Source organism: Leucopleurus acutus, assembly GCF_964270905.1.
Source record: "Leucopleurus acutus genome assembly, chromosome: 1".
Lineage (NCBI taxonomy): Eukaryota > Metazoa > Chordata > Mammalia > Artiodactyla > Delphinidae > Leucopleurus > Leucopleurus acutus.
In genome coordinates, this window is record NC_139142.1 from 27,702,179 (window position 1) to 27,725,218 (window position 23,040).

Consider the following 23,040-nt stretch of genomic DNA (forward strand, 5'->3'; position numbering starts at 1 on the left):
AGGACACCTATTTTTCATGTATCCAGCTAGAAACTATTTTTTGCTGCTGTTTGAAGTTTGTGTATTTTCCATACAGCAGTGCTTACACAAAAATTGAAGAGGAATGTCAGTGTTAGAGTTTTCCTTTCCTGTATTCAGAAGTTAGCTTTCAGAAATCTTGGTGTTAGTAGACCAAATAAGTAAGAATTCCCAGCGAATAGAGAGCACACCCTATGAGCCTCCCCTGTCCCACAGACATAGACGAGTGTGCCAACGACACCATGTGTGGGAGCCACGGTTTCTGCGACAACACCGATGGCTCCTTCCGCTGCCTCTGTGACCAGGGCTTCGAGACCTCGCCCTCCGGCTGGGACTGCATTGGTGAGAAGCCTGAGCCAGGGAAGGGAAGGCCTTTGGGCCCTTGATCCCATCTCCGCAGATCTTGGCTGCCCTGCATAGAGGGGCCCTAGGGCCCTCCTCCTGAAATGTTCAGGGTCTAACAAGGCTCCATAAGGGGTCCTCATAGAGTGGCAAAGGAGGGAGATTTCAGCCGCACCCTACAGGGGCACCTTGGCCAGGTTGGTCAAGGAAGCGAGGCCACCTTCAACCAGCAGGGGAAGCAAGCACGCCAGTGAAGTCACCACCCTTCCCCAGAGACCCTAAGGTCTCAAGGGGCACATGTGGGGACCGTGCGGAGGGAGGAACCCTTCCTCTTTGTCCACTTACGGACTCTTTTCTGCCACCCTTCTCCTTCTTCCTCTTCCTTCCCATACCCTCTGCGCATCTGTTGCTCCTTCCTGCTAACTCATACCCACTTCCACTCTTGACCCAAGGCCTAGCCTGTTTCTCTGGGGGGGGGGGGGATGAGACAAGGATCTGCCTGCTGGGCTTGAGGCAGGGGCAGGGGTGCCTGGGCTGCCTCTCCTCTGCCCACGAGTCTGTCCTCCTGCCTGGCAGACGTGAATGAGTGCGAGCTCATGCTGGCGGTATGCGGGGCGGCACTCTGCGAGAACGTGGAGGGCTCCTTCCTGTGCCTCTGCGCCAGCGACCTGGAGGAGTATGACGCTCAGGAGGGGCGCTGCCAACCGCGGGTGGCTGGAGGTGAGCCCCGGACCCCACCCCGTCGTTGTGCACCACCACTCCATGGCTTACAAACCGCTTCCACTGCTCCAGCTCTTAGGGATGTGGGCCGGGCCGGGCTGCAGCTTAGGGATGGAGCACCGAGCGGTGAGGGGTCTGAGAGTGCGGTGCCGAGTCTGCTCCAGGCCAGGGAACTTCCAGGAGGCTGCAGGGTTGTGACGACACTACAGGAGGCTCAAGAAGCTATAATGCCAATTTAGGGGGGCCTCAGGGATCTCAGATTGAGCCTTGGAGGGACCCTCAACCCAACCCCGGGGAGCTCTTGGCTGAGGGAGACTCTGAAGCTAAGTGCGACTCTCCCCGTCCCACTCCACCGAGGGATGCTGCTGGGCTCAGCCTCTCAGCCCTGGCGGGACTGGGACTCAGCTGGACTTCTCTGACTTGGGGAAAAGCAAGCAGGACTTAGGACAAGGAAGGGTGGGAGGGGCAGGGGTACAGTGTGAAGCAGAGGAATGGGCAGAGAGGGCTGCCCATACGGTATGCCAGGGACTGGGGGCACCCCACTGCAGTGGAGGGAGGCAGGATGGTACTCTGGAAGGAGCGGGGGTTTGGCACCAGAGGAACGGGGGTCAACTCTCTGCTAAGCCACTAGGTGGCTTTGGCAAGTCACCTAGCTTCTCGAAGCCTCGGCTGCCTCTTCTATGACAGATGACCTCGGGTGAGCTCTCCGTACGGGTGTGAAGAGCATCAGGCGAGACAATGGAAGCATTTCGCACACTGTAAAGCGCTATATAAATGGTTAAATTTTAAAATAAATTCAAAGGCTAGGGTGCCCCAGGGGGCCATGAACAGACAATAATAAGGGGCTTCTATCGCAAATAGGTCACAGGATCCCTGAGGCCCCGCCAGGGGAACACCCCCCAGGCCCCATCCGCATGGGATGCTACTCTGGGCAAAAGGGCCAGCCGCCCTGCTCCAGTCTTCTGGGCCGGAACACCACGCAGGCTGAGTGCTGCTGCACCCAGGGCACCGGCTGGGGAGATGCCTGTGAGCTGTGCCCAGCCGAGGACTCAGGTAAGGCCCCCAAGGGTCCCAAATCCTCTCAGGGTCAGCTCTGCAGGGTGACACTGAAAGAAGGGGGAGAGGAAGGGGGGGTGGCAGAACCCTTCTCCCTCTGAGCTTGGATGCCTCCCTGCACAGTCGAATTCAGCGAGATCTGCCCTAGTGGGAAAGGCTACATCCCTGTGGAAGGAGCCTGGATGTTTGGACAGACCACATACACAGGTAACCTCCCTACAGACCCTCCTTCCCAAACGCCACTCACCTGACTAGGCCCGGCCTGGTCCTCCAGGAGGCCCCCAGGGAAACTCTGCATGCAGTCCCTGCCTCTCAGGGTGCTTCCAACCAACGTTCCTGTCCCAGGGCTGCAGATTTTTAGCTGGAAGTTCTGACCTGAGCTCCTCCTGAAGTGTCTATACAACCCCACTTTGGTTTCTCTGCTCACTCGAGGCTGAACCCTTCAAGGAACAAACTATGATGCCTTGACTAACCCAGTCACAGGGCACAGGGACACAGGCCAGAGGCAGCTGCTGGTCTCCCTGGCCCCACTTACAAAGCCCAAAACTTTGGGGAACTCACACTCAGAAAGGATGGTTCAGGAATGGGCTCACACCTGAAACTGGAGAAGGAAGTAACAGAAATGGGAGTTCCCCTTGAATGCTTGCGACGTGCCAAGCACCGTGTTAAGCACCTTACATGTACTAACCTTTTAATCCTCATAATAACTCTAAGAGGTTAAGTAGTGGTATCCATATTCTCTAGGTAGGAAACTGAGGCAAGGAGAACTTAAGCAATTTGCCCGAAATCACCCACCTAGCAAGTGGCAAGGCCGGGATTCGACCCCAGCCAGTCTGGCTTTGGAACCCCTAGTCCTAAGAACTGCCCCATCCTGCTTCTCGCCTTCCCCTCGCCTCAGCTCTGCCCTCCCACAGATGCCGACGAGTGTGTGATGTTTGGGCCTGGTCTCTGCCAGAATGGCCGGTGCCTCAACACGGTGCCTGGCTACATCTGCCTGTGCGATCCTGGCTACCACTACGACGCTGCCCGCAGGAAGTGTGAGGGTGAGACACCTGGCACCCCTCCCCACCCTGGGGCCCAGAGCTGAGTGCTCACCCACCCCTGCCAGCCAGCCCAATTCTTGCTGGGAGTTCCCCTTCCCGGGGAAGACACCCACTACAGCGGGCAGGTCTGAGGTGAGGGAACCTACCGGAAAGGCATCCCTGGGAAGGGGGTGAGGAGGGGACACAGTTACAAGAAAACCCCTTCCCTGAAGGTGGCCTGTGGGCAGGCCGCGTTGGCACCGCCCCCGACCTTCCTCCCATCTCCCTGCCTCCCAGATCACGATGAGTGCCAGGACATGGCCTGTGAGAATGGCGGGTGTATGAACACGGAAGGCTCTTTCCACTGCTTCTGCAGCCCGCCCCTCACCCTGGACCTCAGCCAGCAGCGCTGCGTGAACAGCACCAGCAGTGCGGGTCAGTGGGGGGGCCATGGGGTGGTGGGGCAGCCGGGGGAGCGGACCTGGGCTGGGGGGCTCACATGCCTCCACGCCCTGTGCCGCCAGAGGACCTGCCTGACCATGACATCCACACGGACATCTGCTGGAAAAAAGTCACCAATTACGTGTGCAGCCATCCCCTGCACGGGCGCCACACCACCTACACTGAGTGCTGCTGCCAGGACGGCGAGGCCTGGAGCCAGCAGTGTGCTCTGTGCCCCCCCAGGAGCTCTGGTGAGAAGGGCGGCCTGTGCCTGAAGGAGGGAAGGGGGGACACCTGCGGAGCTGGGCTGGGCCCCAGGGTAGGGGCTGTCCTCACCTTGGAATCCACAGCCAGCCAGGTCTGTGGGTTTAGAACGGAGTAGGGCAAGTCAAGGCCCTGTCTTCCGTCCCTGTTGTTTGGGGACAGAGCGGGGGACAGAGGACGGCAGTCCCAGCACGCTCCCTCTCTCCGGGGGGCGGTGAGCACGAGCTGGGGGAAGAGCGCTCCAGGCTTCAGCTACCAGGAGCCAGGCCCAGCTTCCTCTCTCCCTCCTCCCTCACAGAGGTCTACGCTCAGCTGTGCAACGTGGCCCGCATTGAAGCGGAGCGGGAGGCCGGGGTCCACTTCCGGCCCGGCTATGAGTATGGCCCTGGGCCCGAGGACCTGCACTACAGCCTCTATGGCCCAGACGGGGTCCCCTTCTACAACTACCTGGGCCCCGAGGACACCATCCCTGAGCCGCCCTTCCCCAACACGGCCAGCCGCCCAGAGGACCGCACACCGGTCCTTGAGCCTCCCCTGCAGCCCTCAGAACTCCAGCCCCACTACGTGGCCAGCCATCCAGGTCTGTGTTGCTGCAAAAATGGGGAAGAGGTGGGCTCTGAAGCTGTTTCACTTCCATCTCCTCCATCTGCTCATCACTGTCAGCAGGGTGAGGACAGGGAAGGGAAAAGACCCCCAAGCCCCCTCACGGGTCACTCAAGGGAGAACTCCAAACGCCCGGGTCACACGTTAACACCTCCCTCTGATGGACTAGCACAGGGGACACAGAGAGGTACAGGGCATCATCCCAACCCCAAAAGCTGCGTGTGGGAGTTGAAGAGGGGGACAAAAGCGCACTCCCACCACGCCACTTACAGTATGCAGGATACCCTGCTCTACAGGTTCACACCTGTGACCTGAAATGGGAATCAAGGATTTCTAATCACTTTAAAGGTCCACTGTGGTCACACAGTTTGTAAGTGGCAATGACCCCAGCACTCGGGACTTGGATTCTAATGAGGAAGTCGGACGTGGCATTTGTGCAGTGGACGCGGTACCTGCCACGGGGACAGCCACTGCATCAGACTGATCAAAACTGCACTGAGATTAGGGACAGGGTCGTTTCCAGGGGAGGGGGGTTGCTTAGAGAAAGAAGAGGGTTAGGCAGATCTTGGAGGAGTTTTGCTTTGTGGTGAGTGAGGGTAATTCCCTTTTGCTACCAATCGTGTCCGCCCCAAAAAAACTATGTAAAGATTTTAACAAAATACCCTGCCACCAACCACAACAAAATCAAAACTGTACAGGGACACCCAAGCGCTGAGGAGCCCTGGCGTTGTGAAAGCAATGAGTCCCAACCTCCCCAGAGCCCTCATTTAAAGTAAGCGTGCCTCTCCATCTAAAATGACACGTACTTATTTTTAAGAGTATTGCTTTTTGTCTCAGCATCTTTCTGTGAGAGTGTTATGATCCTTCCCACCCCGACCCCAGGAGTTCATTAGGGGAAACCCTCTGAGCGGAGGGCGAGGGCCCCAGGGTGGAGTACAAGGCCTTAGACCCCTTCTCTCTCTGACTCCCTCCTACCAGAGCACCAGGCCGGCTTTGAAGGGCTTCAGGCTGAGGAGTGCGGCATCCTGAACGGCTGTGAGAATGGCCGCTGCGTGCGCGTGCAGGAGGGCTACACCTGTGACTGCTTCGAGGGCTTCCAGCTGGACACGGCCAACATGGCCTGTGTGGGTAGGTTTGGAATCAGAGTGGCAACGCCCAGGGAGCAGGACGGCCCTGCTGGCTCCACGTGGAAAAGTCAGACTGGCCCACTGCTCACTGAGGGTACAGGACTGAGCCTAGCTGGGAGATTCACTGCTGCCCCCTAGCAGGCCTGCCGGGCTCCAGGCCGAGGGGTGAGAGCTCCAAAGGTCTACGCTGTGTTTAGAAAGCCCTTTCCATGGAGGTTCCCAGATAGAAGAAAGGCAGGGACAAGACAGCATGGTCACAGTATGGGCTCACTATCACCGGCTTTGTATCCGTGAGTTGCTTCCTTTTGGGCAGTGGCTTTATCCTCCGGCCACCACATCTAGGATTGCACTGCAGGGCAGGGGTCAGGGCTTAGTGGCCAGAGGGGCAGAGGCAGCAGGCCGGAGGCATGTGGGCTCCCTACAGCTCTCTCTTCCCTCTCCTCCTCTTAGATGTGAATGAATGTGATGACTTGAACGGGCCTGCAGCACTCTGTGTCCAAGGTCACTGCGAGAACACAGAGGGCTCCTACCGCTGCCACTGCCCCCCAGGTTATGTTGCCGAGGCAGGCCCCCCACGTTGCACCGCCAAGGAGTAGCGGCGAGGGGTCAGTGCAGGCGGTTACCTGGAAGTGGGCCCTGGCCACAGGCGGGGCCTTGAGGAAGCTCTCCTGGTTGGGGGGACGACATGAAGACACCGGGCAGGAGGCCCTGCAGCCAGCTCCCAGCCAGCCTCACCTGCTTTTCATCTCCCCCAGCTTCGGCTCTGCCTGTGAGCTTCTGTCACCACCTCCACACCGCCATGCCCTTGCTTGGCTCAACCACCACCAAATGCTTTAATGCTTCAAGCACTGGCCGTGAGGCCCAGTCTGCCATCTGTCCTGGCCTTGCTATGGGATGCTTACCAAAGGATGGCCCTGAACCAGCCCCTCAAGCTGTGCAAACATGCAAGGTCCTTCGTCCTCACACTGCACACACCCTTTTCTAGCCATGATCCACGTATCATCCTGATGATTCCACACCTGGATCAGAGGCTATATCTGCCCTGGGATGGTCCTTCAGAATCTATCAAGCAAAAAAGGATTGGGGGGAGTTTGGGGAGTGACTCCAATGCCTCTTCCCAAGAACCATCACCACCACTCGGCAAATCTGGTCTGGGCCAGTTGTGCCACATCTCCACCTTGTTGCCAGTTCTGTGGCCCCGGGGAGGGGCAGAAGATCCCCTCATCTCAGAGAAGCAAGACTGATACTATATTGCTAGTAAGAGACACAGATGAAGGGGAGCGAGGAGCCTGAGAAAGCAGCAAAAGGCAATGTAAAAAAATATGGGGAGTTGATAAAAAAGGGGGGGCCAGGGCTTTACACAAGTCTAAAGAAAATACTCAGTAGCTTCAGGTAAATAAACATTCAGAATCTACCCAGCAATAGCTCCTGTACACCACAGCAAGGGCTGCCACAACGCAGGGGGCCCACCTCAGAAGACCTCTGTAAATACATACTGCTTCTTACAGGAAACAAGTCTCTCCTGGGCTCTCCTTTTGTGGACACCAGTTTGATGTGCTAAAAATAAAGAGGTCTATTTTCTGGCTTGTGAAATACAGTGTAATATTGTTTAGGGGAAGCGAGATTTCCTACGTTGTTTCTTCTCTCTACTCAGAGGCCTCTGTCCTCTTCCCCTTCATAAAACGGCTGGCTGGCGTCCCACTGAGTTTACAAGTAGAGACTCACTCCAACCTTGGCTAGCTGGGAGTTTAAAACCACGGTGGAATAAAGAAATGTACATCTGGGCTCTTCTGTTTTTGTTTTTATTTCATATTAAACCAAATTTATAAACCAAATTTCTTGGCTGAGTCTAAATGTTAGAGATGAGGCTGTGCTACCCCCTCGCCAGCTCTGCCGATAGCCTATGACTGGGTTCCAATAGCCAATAGGAAAAGGTTCTTTCCTCTTCTAAGACAAAGAAAGCTCTGACTTTGCATTTCTGATGAATGGCAATGTAAATGAACAAGGCTCTGTGTGCCTGAAGACGTGGAGATGAATGCTCTTTTCTTAATTTAATCTGTCCTGTCCTACCTGCTGCTCTGTCAGCCATCACAAAATAACTTATTGAATGCTTGCTATGTGCCAGGCCTGTGTTGAATGCTGTACACAAATTTCATTTAATCATCCAACAATCCTACTTACTACTTTTATTCCCAATTTACAGATGAGGAACTTGGACTTACAAAGCTTAAATAATTTGTTCTATCTAGGTCACTATACTAGTTGAGATGTTCTCAGCAGACAAAAATATATAGTTCTTAAACATATGAAAATATTCTGACCTTCGTTCATAGTAAAAAGAAATACAAGTTAAAACTACACTGAGACACTTTTTTAAACTGTCAGACTGGCAAAGATTTAAGTTTGTTAAAACTCCTAGTTGGCAAGCACCTGGGGAAAGAGGTACTCACGTACATAGCTGACAGGAGTATATATTGACACAACTTCTGAAGAGGATAATATGGCAGTGTCTTTCAAAATTATAAAAGCACTTACTCTTTAAATCAGTAATTCCACTTCTCGGAATTTAACCTTCAGATATATTCTTACCAAATGAAAAATGACGTATGCAAGAGGTTATTTATTATAGCATTATTTGTAATAGCAAAAGGTTAGAAGCAATTAATTGCTATGGAGCCCTAATAAGAAAAAAAAAAGCGGCTCTAAATGCCTGGGTAAGATTTCCAAAATAGATTTAAGGGAAAAAGGAAGGTTATACAACAAAGTGAAGCCTACGCTGCTATTGCTATTTCTCTAAAACAGAGGGGGAAAAGAATTGGATATCTGCTAACCTCATCCTCGCCGCTCCACTTCACACGCTGTATTTCAGAGAACTCACCATTCCTCAATATACCCTTCGGGAAGTGCACTTCCTTAAATGCCGTTCCCACCGCTCCTCCTCCCAGCCCTCGCCTTCCTGCTCGCCCTTCCCGCGATAGTTCATGCATATACACATACTTCCTTGTATTAGAAACACAAATGGCATGCCGTTCTGCACCTTTTTTACTTAATACATACTTGCACATAAAGGGCTGTCTCATTCTATTTTATAACCGTATACGTCTCCACTGAACGGATAAATCATAATTTATTTAATCAGTCCCCTATTAATGGATATTTCCATTGTTTCCTATCTTTTGCTATTAAAAATAATGCTGTAATGAACATTCTTGTGCATATGTTATTTCACATTACATCTACGGAATTGTACCTGCGGGCTAAATTCTTAGAAACAAGGGTAGTTGATGGGGAGGACAACAGAGTGGATGGGCACAGGACTGGGAGACTTTTCACTGTATTCCCTTTTGTGTCTTTTTGAATTTTGTACCATATGTCTTACCTATTCAAAAATAAAATATTTTTAAATACAGCTGCTGGACATAGACTGCTTAAATGCTCCCTCTCTTTATATACTTATCTGACTATATTTTACAATTAAAGCCAGATGATAATTATTTCAAAACTTCTTAAAGCAAACGTCCTTTAAACAGCCCTGCGGGCGGCATTTCTGTGGAGAAATGGCAAACAAGGATTTTAAAAGAGCAAACATAAACATCAATGCAAGATATCTAGAAAAGTAGAGGAGTTTCCTGCTTTTGAGACAAACACGCAAGGCCATGATAATGTTGCAAGGGACAGTGTTAGGCTCTGCCCGCTGCAGGGTGTCAGTTCAGGGCCAGAGTTCACGGGAGGGCTACCCCATGACAGTCAGTGCTGCCCACTTCTCTGTATAGGATGCTCCTGCCAAATATCGACCCTCCGCTCACGCTTTATGACAAAAGACCAAAAGAATGGGGAGCAATTCTCAGAAGAAAAGTTAGAGAAAGAAGAGTATCTTCTTGGACACCTACCTTAGTGGTCCTTCCTAATCTCTTACTTCTGAATCCCTTGTAACTGGTCAACATTCCCAAAGAAACTAAGGGTGGGTGGGACACCTATAGTTTATATACCACTGGTCACTATCAATCATGTAACTGAAGAGTATGATTTCGCAACAAGGAAAGATCTGGATGTTGACCAAGAAGCCCCCTCTTTTGAGCCAACAACATAAAGATTCACACATAAAGCAGACGGAGGGCTCCTGTGCCTTCAGTCCTTACACAATTATGTTTGGCTACGGCAATGGTGGAGCATGTTGCCCCAGGCAGTCACTAGCTTATGAAGTTAAACAAAACCAATTCTGCAATAAATAGCCTCTTGATAACCTCCCCTCAAAGTAATAGGGAGGCAAAAAAATCTTCCAGCTGATACTGGAAGAGTATAACATTTTCCTAAATGAACTGCATAGTGAGCAAAATTTGTGAAAACGTGCGCTGGCTTGTACGGCCTGCCAGGAAGAGGGCATCTGGTCAGAAGAGCCTACAGAAGATCTTAAACCTATTTTACCTCCACTTACTATTATTCCAAGCCAACTGCCCTGTCCCCTTGATGCTATCAACTCCCCTTGCCCTGTGTTCTTAAAATTTCTACATTGCCCTCCTCCAATGGGGACCTCAGGTTTCCCTATGAAGCTTTTCCAGTGCGATAAGGTGATTCCTCCCTAACCTACCCTTTGTAAACACAAAATTCCAATTCTTCCATTAATATGAGGTATTTACACATGGTCAATCAAAGAGACACTGTTCCTATCTAACTGACCACTGGAATTTAATTGTTTTTTGAACTAAAGCTATTATGCCGGTGCTAAGATCACCATATAAATAAATAACCCACAAAAATATCATGGAAGAAGAGGTTTAACACCTAAAATGTAACAAAATCTCTAACGAGGATGAAAGGCCTTAGTCTGAGCTGAAAATCTTATTAGGCCCAGGTATTGGCAGCAACTTTCAATGGCTTAGTAAAGTTACACACAGACACTTCCACAGTATGCTGCTTTGTGCCCCCTTCCATGGATATCTGCTTAAAAAAAAACTGCTCAGGTTTCTGAGTGTCCCTTTCTTTCATCTTTGTACAGACTGCACACACGATAGGTTTGTTTTCTCTAAGTCCTAGGTTTTCCCATATTGAAAATGTAAGTATGAAGTTTCTGTCTCAGCTATTTTGTCTCTAAATTCTGTATTTCTATTTTTCTAATGGTAAACTCTTTATTGAATGACCTCAATTCCAATCCAGTCTAGAAAAATTTCAATCCAGTCCAGAAATGCAAGATTTGCCAACATGAACTTTTAGGCTCTCGAGGAAAAGATGGGTTTAACCAATAATCCTTACAGAATCAACTTGGTTGTGGTTTCCCCAGCATTAGCATTCATTAATCATTTGTCATGGTGGTGGTGTTTTTATCTTTTTTTAGTTGTCTGTCCATGCAGTTCTGGCTGCCCCAGCTCCGTCACACACATACCACAATCATTTCTAGCTCTTTAGCTTATTTAAGTGCTTTACCAAACAAGTACTTTAAAATTCATTGGAATTTGTGGCTAAAAAGCTCTTCTTTCAGTGACTCTAAAGTAAGGTTACCAAGTTTAACAAGTAAATATACAGGATACCCGGTGAAATTTGAATCTCAGATAAGCAACAAATAATTTCTAGTATTCACTGAGACACACTTATACTAAAAATTATTTGCTATTTATCTGAAATTCATATTTAAATGGGCATCCTGCATTTTATCTGGTAGTCCAAACTAAAAAAAAAAAAAAAAAAAATCCCCAAGTATCTATTATCTGTGCCAACAAAGGGACCACTTCCTGCTATGCAATGAGATCAGAAACATTTTACACCATAAGGTAAGTGAAGCAACATATTCTAAAAAGATTCAGTCACTAAAGGATCAAAGAAGCTTAAAATGTCTGTGTGAATATGGAGTATGAGGCTATTTTTCAAACAATTCAAGTATCAGTGAGGTTTAGGTCCAAGTTTTCTGGGTGATGGGCAATTGGTTTTGTGAATCTAGCAGATTCATGAGTATGAGAGGAAAATGTATCTGCTGTAACAAATGGGAAGCAGAGAATGGGCTGCATAGAAAATAAGGGTAAGTCAACTAGCACATTCAGGAAGGATGAAATGAAAAAGATAACATTTCATTTGCCTTTTTCATCCTCTCTGGCCTAGTAACCAGTGTTCAACCCACCCAATCTATGACCCTGATCCACAACACAAGTAATTAAGGACTTTCTTTAAAATGAAGCTTTTACACACAGCTATACACCTATGTACAAGTAGCTCTGAAGGCCAGAGAATTCCAAATTCTGGAACCTTGGAGGCTCTACAGAGGATACTGGTTTCGACAAGTTACTAAATCTTACGTAATAGCATCTACAGGCTTGGCCTTACAACTGTGAGGGAGAAATTAACGCAAGAGAAAAAGCTTCACATTCTGAAAATAAATAGTGGTGAAACACAGCATTCCTGGATCGAGGGAAATGAAACCGTGAGAGGGACAGGATTGGAAGGAAACCTCTAGAATTCTTCTAATCCCAGGTTCCTCAAATCCGTACAGATGATGGTCATCTCTGGGTCACCTGTCATCACATCAAAGTTTGACAGAGAAGGATGATCCACAGGAGCAGCCTTGCTGTGCTTGAGGATTGTTCAACACTTGAAAGGAGCTTCGGATCAGTTCTTGGCTGAAGTCCACATGGGCCCCTTTCACGAAGGACAAGCTATCAGAGTCAACCACCACTCTTGCCCCACCCTGTTCAAATACCCTGAAAAGATGGGAGGAAGGCATTAATGTATATCATACACACCAAAAACATAACACCCTCTGAGCCCAGAGATGCACATCCTCTGTTTTCTGAAATACAGAGGAAGCTTCCCTTATTACCTCTAACAGGTGCTGATCTTCTCTGAGGCAAAAAGATTCAACAGAATGAATACTAGGAAATGTTTAGAGGTTTAAGCCTGGAATCTTTCTAGTCCAGCCTGACCCTCTACCAACTACCCTATGCACCTAGACGGGCCAGTTTTCCTCCTATGACTTAGTTATTATGAATCAAGACAACAAATCTTCACTGTATCCCCACTGTGTGAGAAGGGTGATGTTAAATTATCCTTAGCAAACGTTTTAAATGCGGAATAAAAGTGCACCTTAAAGTGGAGACACTTTTATCCCTCCTGCACATTCTCCGGGAACCCACCCCTTTCTCCTTGCCTGTCGTCGGGGTTGATAACTGTATCCAGTGAAAATTTGTACTGGAATCCGGAGCATCCACCTCCCTCCACCTCCAGCCTGAGGAATTCTGACCCTTCGGTGATTTCCAGAAGCCTCTGAAATGCAGGAAGGGGGGTCAAGAATGCCAGGCAAGGGGAGAGAGAAAGGTGGGCCAAGGGGAGATCCCCCCACTCCCAGCCCTCGCCCGCCACCGCTGCCCCGCGTCCGGCCTCTTACCTGGACGCAGCTGTCGGTGAGGTGGATCTGCCCTTCGCCAGCTTCGGGGCTGGAGGACGACAGTTTCCGAAGCGCCCGAGGTCCGCGGGAGGCCGCGAGGAGCCTGCTGTGCAAGGGGGGAGGGTGAGCCTGGGAGCAGAGAGGCACCTGGCGCCCTCCACCTGGACAGCCTCAAGCCAAACCTGAAGTCCCTCCACCTGGACAGCCTCACGCCTAACCTTCACCTCCCCCGCGAGCCTTAGTTTCCCTTTAGTCCTGGAGGCGCAGAACCAAACACCCTTCCCAGTTGCTTTTCTAGGCTTGGTACCTGCCCCCTGGCCAGAGAGTGACTGCTCTCAGGGCCACAGCGGTTAGACTCAACCCTCTGACGGCCGCCATTTTCTTCCACAAGCACCGCCCCTCGCATTGTCCCAATCCCCTTCTGCGTCTGGGCCTCGGGAAGCGGGATCCACAGAGACCCCGCCTCTGAGCACACCTATTGGGTGGTGCAGGAGGAGGGGGGATTTGATTGGCTAGAAATGCTCCCGTTGCGGAAGCATTTGTGGGAGTCACCCACAAAGCCCGGACGGAGCACTGGAGAGAGGAGCTGGGCCGGAGGGAGGTGGAAGCCAGCTGGCCCGGCAGCAAAGCGGACCGGATGGGCGGGGTTTGCGAATGTCTGGGACCCTGTGTCTGGCTCCCTGGAACCGGGGGCGGGGCGCGGGTAGGCCTCGGACCCGGTTGCTGGTGACCGGTCGCCTGACTGGGCTCCTCCCCCGGCCCGCCCCTGAAGGTTTATCTTGTGACCGCGGAATCTGGTTCTTCGTTCCTTGAGCTTGTAGTCTCAGCTGCGATGCGTTTCTTGGGCGCCGCGTTCCTGTTCCTGGCACTCAGCGCCTCCGCCCTGGCCGAGCCGGTGCATTTCAAGGACTGCGGTGAGCCCCGGGGCCAGCCTGAGGTTCCCGCACCCTCTGCGGGAGACCCCGACAGAACCCGGTGCTAAGATCTCCGAGCTAGGTTGGGTGGGTCCCCCGGGCCGCCAGGCTCAGCCTCGGACCCCTCGTGGAGTGGGCTGGAGTGGGTTGGGGTAGGGGACAGGGTGCTGGCCTGGATGAAACCCGACCACTCACAACTTTTCTCCTTCCTTGGAACGCGTGTTTGGGATCCCAGCCCATTCCTGGAGGTGGGCCTTTTGCTGAAGTTTCCTAAAGATTGTAGGGCAAACAACCGAAGATCCATGTGCAGCGTTGGGCGTAAGGGGTGCGGCGCAAAACTGCTTTTTATTTATGCCTTGTGCCTTGGATGTCCTCTGCCTCTCCACTTCTTTTGCTTTTTTAAATTTCCGTTTTGCTGATAAGTCGAAAGTCAGTTCTCCTTTTCATGAGTTATTCCGTTAGGGCGTCCTTTGGGCTATGGAATTTTGTGATTCTTACCAGTTTTCCTCTCCTATTTATAAAACTCATGTTGCTGGTCACAACTTGTGATGCATAACCCTGTCATGCAGCTATGGTTGGAATCTTTGTTGAGAAGCACAACAGGGGGTAGAAATTGTGAGCTCCTTCAGTCAAGTCTATTAAATTTTTTGAGCAGAACTTTTCTGAAGTGGAGAGGTGTAATAATAAATGAAAGAGGCATGAAACTGATTTTGTAAAATTTATGAGCTGGAAGGAAACTTGGAGATCCTATAGTCAATCATTGAATTCCAGAGATGTTAGGTTACGTACCCAGTCACACAGCAGAATGGCAACCAGAATAAACTTGCTCCTTCATATCCAGTGCCCAGGTAATAGTAACTGCTTAGTAAATATTTGTTGGAAAAGTAAATGAGGGAAGAAATACTCTTCCCACTATATCTCCAAAATTCATGTTGAGGCAAAAGCAAAGTTGGGGGCTAGGAGACAGGCGTGATTAAGGAATAAAAATTGCTGGCCTTTGTATACTTAACAAATGCTGTTCCACTGAACTAGGAGACTGGCATTTGAAAGCTCCTATTATCACCTCAAATTACTGCCTTTCTCTCCACTAAACTTAGTGGCCAACATTTGGATGAAGACGCTGTTAACTTTATTGTCACTCAACTCTCACAATCTATTTTACAGATGAGGAAACAGGCACATTAAGGTACTTGCCCAAGTTCTTACAGCAGTAAGGAACCAGGTTCCTAGTAAGCAGTAGGAAACTAGTGGGTGTTTGTGAGTCACTCTGGGTTTCGACAGTAACATTAACATTAAAAAAAGGTGGGGGGGACTCGCCTGTCGGTCCAGTGGTTAGGGCTCCACGCTTATACTGCAGGGGGCAGGGGTTTCATCCCTGGTCAGGAAACGAAGATCCTGCAAGCCGCGGCGCGGCCAAAAATATTAAAGAAAGAAAAACAACTAAGGAAACTAAATCCTGACATTGTTCTGCTCATGTGAATAAAGCAGGTGTTAGACCTATGGCAAAAACCTCTTAAGGGAAGGAGAGTTTCAGTTACAGACTTTCAATTTACTTTTGAATTGGGAAATACAGTGTAAAAACTTCCGTGCCCACATCAAAAGGTTTTTTGAGTCCCACTCTATGCCCCCTTTCCCTGAAGTGGTATTTCCTCAAGTGAGAAATGGGGCCAAGCGAACTAGTTTTGCAATTTTTGCAGGTTAGGACTGAGAAGTTTGCTCTATTGACACTGGAAGTCCAGGAACGACTTGTCAGCAAAAATAAAACTAGATGAAGGAGCTACAAGTACTGCCCTCTACTCAGTTCCTACTAGATCATGTGACCCAGCCTTGAAAGAAACTAGAAGTTGAAAGTTGAAACTAGAAGTTCAGCATAAGCACTGATTTTCAACAAGTTGTTGACTAAAATTCCAGATATTTTCTTTCCTGGCCATAGACGATAGGACAGAGTGGAAGAGAGTGCTTAAAGAAGAGAATCTTGTATTTATTGTTTGAGAACTTTGCCATGATGGAGAAGCAAGTTGGTGATAGGGAACTGCTAAGTATGATTTACAGACCTAGCTGAAGCAGTGTTAGTCAATACGATGCAACCCTTCCACCCAAGAGCAGGCAGATAATGTGCTCTCAACCTGCCTTTTCCTTTCTGTCTTCATGCATTCTACTTTTGAGACAGAGTCCATTCTATTGTCTAGATCCATAATTTCTACCCACAAAGTAAATTTGAGGTGAGAGGCTCACCCTTTGTATGAAAGGGAAACTTGCTAACCCACCCAGGAGCAGCTACTCTAGATTGAATTCATGGACTAAATCCCAATATGATAGTAACAGTGAATACCTATATAGCATTACTATGTTCCAAGCACTTATTTCAGAGCTATATGTGTATTAGCTCACCTACCCTATGAGGTAGGTACCATTATTAGCCCCCAGAGAGGCTAAGTATCTTGCCTTAAGGTTCCATAGTAAGTAATGGAGCCAGTGAGATTTCAAAGCCAGGTGTCGGATCCCAGAGTCTAGCTGTCAGCAGTGGTATATGAGTGGCGGAGCTTAGGCTTACCCTGTTGTTTACTTGCGTTCTCTCCCATTCAGCTGTCTGGTTTCAGGGGCCTGGATGAAGTAAGGAGATTCTTAAAGATTTGTACTTAACCTTTTTTGGTCAAGGTATTTTTGTCCTTGTTTAGAATGAAAAAAAAGGACACACACCCTGCCTCAAAGACACTTATTTTGAAGAACACAGGTTCCAGAGTAGAGTGTACTACAGATGCATGCTTAAGATTGTTCTCATCGGTAGGAGTATACAAAGCTCAGAGACCGCTGATTTGGAGAGCTACCAGGACAGGATTGAAAGATGGTAGGGAAAGGCAGTTAGGGAGCAGCCAGTCTCAAGATTCCAAATGGAAAGAGTAGCGGTGCAACCTGAGCCATCGCTTATGCCGAGTGTGCTGCTTTAAAATCCTGTGTCAAGATGGAAGGAAGGGTGGAGATGATTTCCCCTGGAATAGCCCTCCCAGGATATAGAGCAGGGGAGCTGACTAGGTATACTCAATAATTTCTTTAATTCCCTTTCACCTGTCAAATGTGAACAGTTTCCCGGGGACCACGGATTGTCGGAGAAAGAACTCGCCCCCATTGGGAAGGCAGAGCACCTTCCCGTTAGGTAAGAGACAGCCTAGGAGGTTTGTTTTCCCACCCATTTCAATAAATTTTTCTTCTTTTGCAGGTTCTGGGGTCGGAGTTATAAAGGAAGTGAATGTGAACCCGTGCTCCACCGAACCCTGCCAACTGCACAAAGGACAGTCTTACAGTGTCAATGTCACATTCACCAGTAGTGAGTAAAAGTGGCTCTTACCTTCAAATTCATCTTAAAGCGTAACATCAATCTCAAGTATTGGAATAATTGTGGGAATATGAGGGAGGGGAATTGCAGTCAGGAATTCTGTGACCTCCCTCTCAATGGGCAAAGCTTGGATTCACTATGCTCCCTTCTCATACTGGGTTCCCATATGCCTGTTTCTCAGAATCCATAGTTGCCAGACTCCCTTCGAGCAAACAGGGGGATTTCCATGTTTTCACAGGTCAAAGAAGACAGCTTGGCTTCTCCGTGCCCTATTTTTGGTTCACATTGTACAGTGGATTTCATGGGAGTGTCAACTCTGTTTAGCTACTGACTGCAGAGTGTTAGTACAGACCCCAACCCTGTAGACTCTGGAACGCCTCCAAAGTGTTATTTCAAGCAATATATCTTCTGGCTGAAGTCTATTTTCTGCCTGAAAATATAGGAACAATTAATATTTAGCCTCTGTAAGGTTTGGGGAACTCACTGGTGACCCAAGAAACAATCAAGAAGCTTTCTTCTTCAACTTGAAGGCATGTTATTGGGACTTGTTTCTTTCTGGTACCACATTCATTTCCTTCAGATTCCCAGGAATCTAGACAATGTGAAAATCTCTGTTTCTAGAAAGAGCATCTACCTTGACTCTTTCCCTCATTTTCTATCCTATGGAACTAGACTGGACAGACTAATTAGGAACTTTGAGATTTCTGTCATCTCTTGTTTGTAAGCCTAAAGACAGCTCTTAAGTCCTGGAGTTGTTCTCTCTCCTGGACAATACCCTGTCCCCTCTATTGTTCCAAACCAAAAAAGTACCTTCTAAACAAAAGTAATTCCCAACCCAGACAGAAAGAAATAAGCAGAGCCAATGCTCTGGATCTCCAGAAGAACCTAATAGTGCATAACTCCAGTTGCCCTAATTTTAGTATATTTATTCCTCTGCCCAACTTGCAATATGGAGGGTAGAGGTTAGCAAGAAATGTTCCTCTTTCTTTTACCCAGTTTCTAAAGGGTTACCGCTTTCACTGCTGTTACAGCCCGTGGCATTTCTATGGAGACTCCTGTTCCCTCTTTCCATATTGTCTTCCATTTTATTCTTAATTTCTATCGGAATCCTTTGGACAGGGTATTTGAGAATTCAGAGACCAGTCTCCCCAAACCCTTTAAGATACGCAATACACTTTGACAGAATCTGATGTAAACAGTAAACAGAAAGTTTACCACCAAAAATCAGTTAGCTTGTTCGATAAAGTTATTTATCCATCCAGGTGGCTCTGATTCTCCTGAGAAACTATGAAGGCAGTGAAGAGCAAGGTGGGGTCAACAGCAAAAAAAACAGCCCCCACTGACTGCTTTTTTTTTTTTTTGTATAATTCAGTAATTTTTCAAGTTTCAGAGTGAATGCTTACTGTATAGCATTCACGGAGGTACTAAGTATAACTCCAAAGAGAAATAGACCCTAGGAATTAAGAGGTACAGAATTTGGTTTGCTATCCCAGCAATGCCGTTGCTTGAGAATATGTCTGAATTTTTTATTTACAGTTTGGAAATAGGCTGTTTCCATCACCATCTTATTCTCTTTTTTTTTCTCTTAGGCACTCAGTCTCAAAGTAGCAAAGCCGTGGTGCACGGCATTGTGATGGGCGTCGCCATTCCCTTTCCTATTCCTGAGCCCGACGGTTGTAAGAGTGGAATCAGCTGCCCCATTGAAAAAGACAAGACCTATAGCTACTTGAATAAACTACCCGTGAAGAATGAATACCCCTCTGTAAGTGACATTGTAGTTGAGGACACCAAAGGTCCTGTGACTAGATTGGAAATATGAGGAGAGGGGGCAGGAAGAAAAGATTAGAATAGGAATCCTTCATCTCTATGAGGAAGAGTTGGACACCTGGGAGAAAGGAGTGTAGGAATCTTGAGCTGGGGTGGAGAGTTTTCACTGTGTCCCTTTGTTCTTTGTCTCTTGCTTAATGGTCAGCCTGGGCCTAACGATGCCTTTTTTATATACAGTATTTCACTGGATTCTTGTGACCACCTGTGTAGAGGTGATACTATCCCCATTTTACAGATGAAGAGATGTTAGCCTCCAATGCTATGCAATATGAACAGAGTCCATTCTGCCAAGAATTACAGCCTAGACTGAGACCCAGGTCTCGTGATTCCAAAACCTGTGCAATGTTATAAGATTTTAGCTAGGTACCAAATAGTTCAAGATTTCAAGTAGTCAGAGCATTGTCATCAGAAAAACGTGGTTTCTCCATTAATCTCTTAACAAGAAAGCAGTAATTTATTAGGTCCGTAGCAGAGCGGTGGCTTTTTCCTCTGCTTTCTCTCCTCCGCCACCACCCACCCCCCAACCTTCACCTCTGGCTCGCCCTGCTGTACCTACTTCTTTTTCTACCAAACACTTGTGAGATAGAGCCTGCTGGAATGAGCCTGTGTTAACAATATGAATCTTGATAAGAATGGAGGAAGTAAAGGGGTTACTTTTTTTCCATGAAGAAAAAGAGCTGTATTTCTTTGTTGTTTTTTTTTTAAATTTATTTAATTTTTGGCTGCGTTGGGGTTTTTTGTTGCTGTGCACAGGCCTTCTCCAGTTGTGGCAAGCGGGGGCTGCTCTCCGCTAAGGTGCGCAGCTTCTCCCTGCAGTGGCCTCTCCCGTTGCGGAGCATGGGCTCTAGGCGCACAGGCCTCAGCAGCTGTGGCACGTGGACTCAGTAGTTGTGGCGCCCGGGCCCAGCCGCTCCACGGCATGTGGGATCTTCCCGAACCAGGGCTCGAACCCGCGTCCCCTGCATCGGCAGGCGGACTCTCAACCACTCGCCACCAGGGAAGTCCCTAGAGCTGTATTTCTTAAAAGGCGATCAAGTAGAACCAGGAGCAATCTGGCCATTTATTTCCTAGAAACAGCAAGTAATTAAAGGACATTCTAAAAAGACTCAAATATAGGGAGTCTGTGCTTAAGCGGTATCAGAGACCCTAAAGGTCAGGAAGAGATTTGTAGATTAATTTGCAGAACAGCCATGTAATCATGGGCATATCTGAGCCTCAATAACTTAGAGTGTCTAGTTAGGGCCTGATACCGAGTAGGCACTTAATATATGGTAGCTAGTGTTAAGTGACATTTCATTTGTTTTTTGTTTGTTGGTTGTTGTTTTTGTTGGTTTTGCCATGCCACGCAGCTTAAGTGACATTTCATTTGAAAACCAGCTTAAACTATGTTAATGTGTGCACTAAGTGAAACAGTAGTTGATGTGTACTAGTCTTGAAAAATTTATCAAACAAGTTTCAAGAAGCTGGGTATCACTGTCACTCAAATGTTGCATTCTGAAGAAACATTTTGAGTACAAAAGAGAGGTTGTAACTGAAAGCAAGTAAGCTTAAGAAAGGACTGGCAGAGCGCCAGTGCCTTATTAAGAATTAGAAGAGAGAGCTCATAGTATGAGTGTAACAAGTCAAGGCAGAGATCTCTAAGGGGGTATATTATTGAAGAAAGAAAAAACAGTTTGGGCTTCCCTGGTGGCGCAGTGGTTGAGAGTCCGCCTGCCGATGCAGGGGACACGGGTTTGTGTCCCGGTCCGGGAAGATCCCACATGCCACGGAGCGGCTGGGCCTGTGAGCCATGGCCGCTGGGCCTGCGCATCCGGAGCCTGTGCTCCACGACGGGAGAGGCCACAACAGTGAGAGGCCTGCATACCACAAAAAAACAAAACAAAACAAAACAAAAAGTTTAAGGGCATTAATCAAAACTGTATTGCCACAAAGGTCATTGTCCCTGAAAGTATTCATACAACCCTAAACTTCTTTGAACATCCTTTGTGCTTTGACATTTCATTTTCCAACTAGCAAGTAAGTTTCCTGAGACCTAGGAATCTAACTTTTTACTCTTCATACTTCATAGTTAAAGTTGGAAAAAGCTGCATCAGGTTGTCAAAATGCATGTGAAATTGTTTAAATGTAAAATTATTTTTCATGGATGGCTTTATTTTTTTTAATTAATTAATTCATTCATTTATTTATTTTGGCTGCGTTGGGTCTTCGTTGCTGCGCGTGGGCTTTCTCTAGTTGCAGCGAGCAGGGGCTACTCTTCGTTGTGGTGTGCGGGCTTCTCATTGCGGTAGCTTCTCTTGTTGTGAAGCATGGGCTCTAGGCGCACGGGGTTCAATAGTTGTGGCTCACGGGCTCTAGAGCACAGGCTCAGTAGTTGTGACACACGGGCTTAGTTGCTCCGCGGCACGTGGGATCTTCCCCATCCAGAGCTCAAACCTGTGTCCCCTGCATTGGCAGACAGATTCTTAACCACTGCGCCACCAGGGAAGTCCTGGCTTCATTTATGTACCATTGATCTCAGAGGGAAAAAATGCTTTAGAAATTGTATTTGAGAAGCTAACTGCTAACACCAAATCCTAGGTGTAACTTGGTTTGCCCTTCTAAGCTAAAGGACACGGGCTGTGCCCACATCCCAAGCAGCCTTCATGGTGGCATGACTTAAGAAGAAAAGGATGAGGAATTAGGCAGTTTGTTACAATTTACATTTAGGATTCATAGTTAAACCCATTCTGGATTGAGGTGAGGTTCTAGTTTCATTTTTCCCAATTCTTTTTCTCTTTCTCCAGATAAAACTGGTGGTGGAGTGGGAACTTACGGATGACAACGACCAACGTCTCTTCTGCTGGCAAATCCCAGTACAGATTGAAAGCTAGAGCTATTTGATGCCAATATGTCCGTCTGGGGGTGAGAGAGCACGGGTGGAGGGAGAGGAGGAGAGATCAAGTCTAAACTAAATCAGTGCCATAAGATGAAAGGAATTTCTAGACTGCCGTTCTAGCCTCTCAACCTCCAAAAGCATCTAAGACCCTATTTCCTGAGAGCTCAGAACTGTCGCCCCTGTATTATCCTTTGTAAAAGGGTTGAAGGAAGGAAGAGAAAGTGAGACTGTAGGGATTGATTTAATTATCTTCAGGGAGAGTTTTTTGTTTGTTTGTTTTGGTTTGGTTTTTGCTTTTGGAATAAGGAGGGTCTAACCAGACATGATCCAAATGAGGCTGCTTGGGGGATATTGGATAACTTGCCCTAGGGTTACTAGCCGTTGCAGCCAAGCACGGGTTCCAAACCACATCCATCTAAGTGGGATATTACATCTGCAAGTTCCTCATCTCCACGTGCCTCGTTGAGTTCAGTGCATCTGGCCAATGAGCTTCCTCACCTCCAGCTCCGCTGCTTCACCGGCCATGACTTGCTGTGCAGTGGTGTCCAGCGTGGTAGTGGAGGGGAGGTCTTCTACAACAGAAATTCTCTGCAGTTAGCTCATGTCTCCTTTACTGTCTTAGGTGGTTTTCATTAAATGCATCACTTGATTAGCAGATGTTTGATTTTTTTTTTTTTTAACAACACTAACTTGTGGCTTCTTTATGCACCTGGAAATGTCCCTTTGAATAAATAAAAACTCGTCAATCTTTTCTTCTGCATTTGGGCTGTGGACACCTGCTTCTTTCACAGAGTATGTTCCCCCAGATCCATGGTAGGTGGACACCTGGTCCCGTGGTCCCAGAGTGCAGTACTGTAAAGACATGACTTTCAGAAACTGCCACTTCTCCCTTTCACAGTTAGGCCTCACCTCTCTATCTTACACAAAACGACCTTGTTTGCTTCACTTTGCACAGTCTTATACCACCAAGTGTGCTTGAAAGAAACAGTGAAAGCAAACATCACCTAGTTGAATAACAACATCTGCAGGGTCAGGGGAACTGAATTTGGGGTTGAGGCGGGGAGTAGGAAGTTACAAGTTGGCATAAGCACGGCAATCTTTGGGAACCTCCTGCCTTGAAGAAAGCCT

General features: G+C 48.2%; 3 protein-coding genes across 4 annotated transcripts in view; 2 read left to right on the forward strand and 1 right to left on the reverse strand.

The window, feature by feature from the left end:
• LTBP2 (latent transforming growth factor beta binding protein 2) overlaps positions 1-6,706 on the forward strand; it is a gene marked incomplete at its 5' end in the record, with an annotated part of 95,162 nt that extends 88,456 nt beyond the window's left edge. The window contains 11 exons of the mRNA XM_082841447.1: positions 235-360; positions 937-1,080; positions 1,942-2,133; positions 2,260-2,343; positions 3,051-3,179; positions 3,456-3,593; positions 3,683-3,850; positions 4,162-4,443; positions 5,445-5,594; positions 6,044-6,198; positions 6,579-6,706. Coding sequence (XP_082697573.1) covers positions 235-360; positions 937-1,080; positions 1,942-2,133; positions 2,260-2,343; positions 3,051-3,179; positions 3,456-3,593; positions 3,683-3,850; positions 4,162-4,443; positions 5,445-5,594; positions 6,044-6,189 — 1,559 coding nt within the window. The 3' untranslated portion in view covers positions 6,190-6,198; positions 6,579-6,706. The remainder of the gene's footprint in view (positions 1-234; positions 361-936; positions 1,081-1,941; positions 2,134-2,259; positions 2,344-3,050; positions 3,180-3,455; positions 3,594-3,682; positions 3,851-4,161; positions 4,444-5,444; positions 5,595-6,043; positions 6,199-6,578) is intronic.
• Positions 6,707-6,714: 8 nt separating this feature from the next.
• Positions 6,715-13,359, reverse strand: ISCA2 (iron-sulfur cluster assembly 2; the record flags this gene model as incomplete). Of its 2 annotated transcripts, none has more annotated exons than XM_082841461.1 (4): positions 6,715-12,279; positions 12,726-12,841; positions 12,963-13,068; positions 13,270-13,359. In XM_082841461.1, 4 exons carry the CDS (start codon positions 13,338-13,340, stop codon positions 12,105-12,107), a joined length of 468 nt encoding a protein of 155 aa, XP_082697587.1. In that variant the 3' UTR covers positions 6,715-12,104. The 2 variants fall into 2 exon arrangements, with proteins under 2 accessions (XP_082697587.1, XP_082697588.1); XM_082841462.1 differs by having other exon boundaries at positions 12,963-13,065; positions 13,270-13,340.
• A 177-nt stretch (positions 13,360-13,536) lies between these two features.
• NPC2 (NPC intracellular cholesterol transporter 2) lies at positions 13,537-22,672 on the forward strand. The gene is made up of 4 exons (XM_082844468.1): positions 13,537-13,876; positions 17,094-17,201; positions 18,800-18,972; positions 21,821-22,672. Exons 1-4 carry the CDS (start codon positions 13,795-13,797, stop codon positions 21,905-21,907), a joined length of 450 nt encoding a protein of 149 aa, XP_082700594.1. The 5' UTR covers positions 13,537-13,794; the 3' UTR covers positions 21,908-22,672.
• Positions 22,673-23,040: the final 368 nt, after the last annotated feature.

Bases quoted from the DNA above. Each gene is read 5' to 3' on its own strand.
- NPC2 (XM_082844468.1), top strand. From the start codon at position 13,795: ATGCGTTTCTTGGGCGCCGCGTTCCTGTTCCTGGCACTCAGCGCCTCC. The intron at 13,877-17,093 runs GTGAGCCCCGGG...CTTCTTTTGCAG, and splicing joins GGTGCATTTCAAGGACTGCG to GTTCTGGGGTCGGAGTTATA. The intron at 17,202-18,799 runs GTGAGTAAAAGT...TTTTTCTCTTAG, and splicing joins CAATGTCACATTCACCAGTA to GCACTCAGTCTCAAAGTAGC.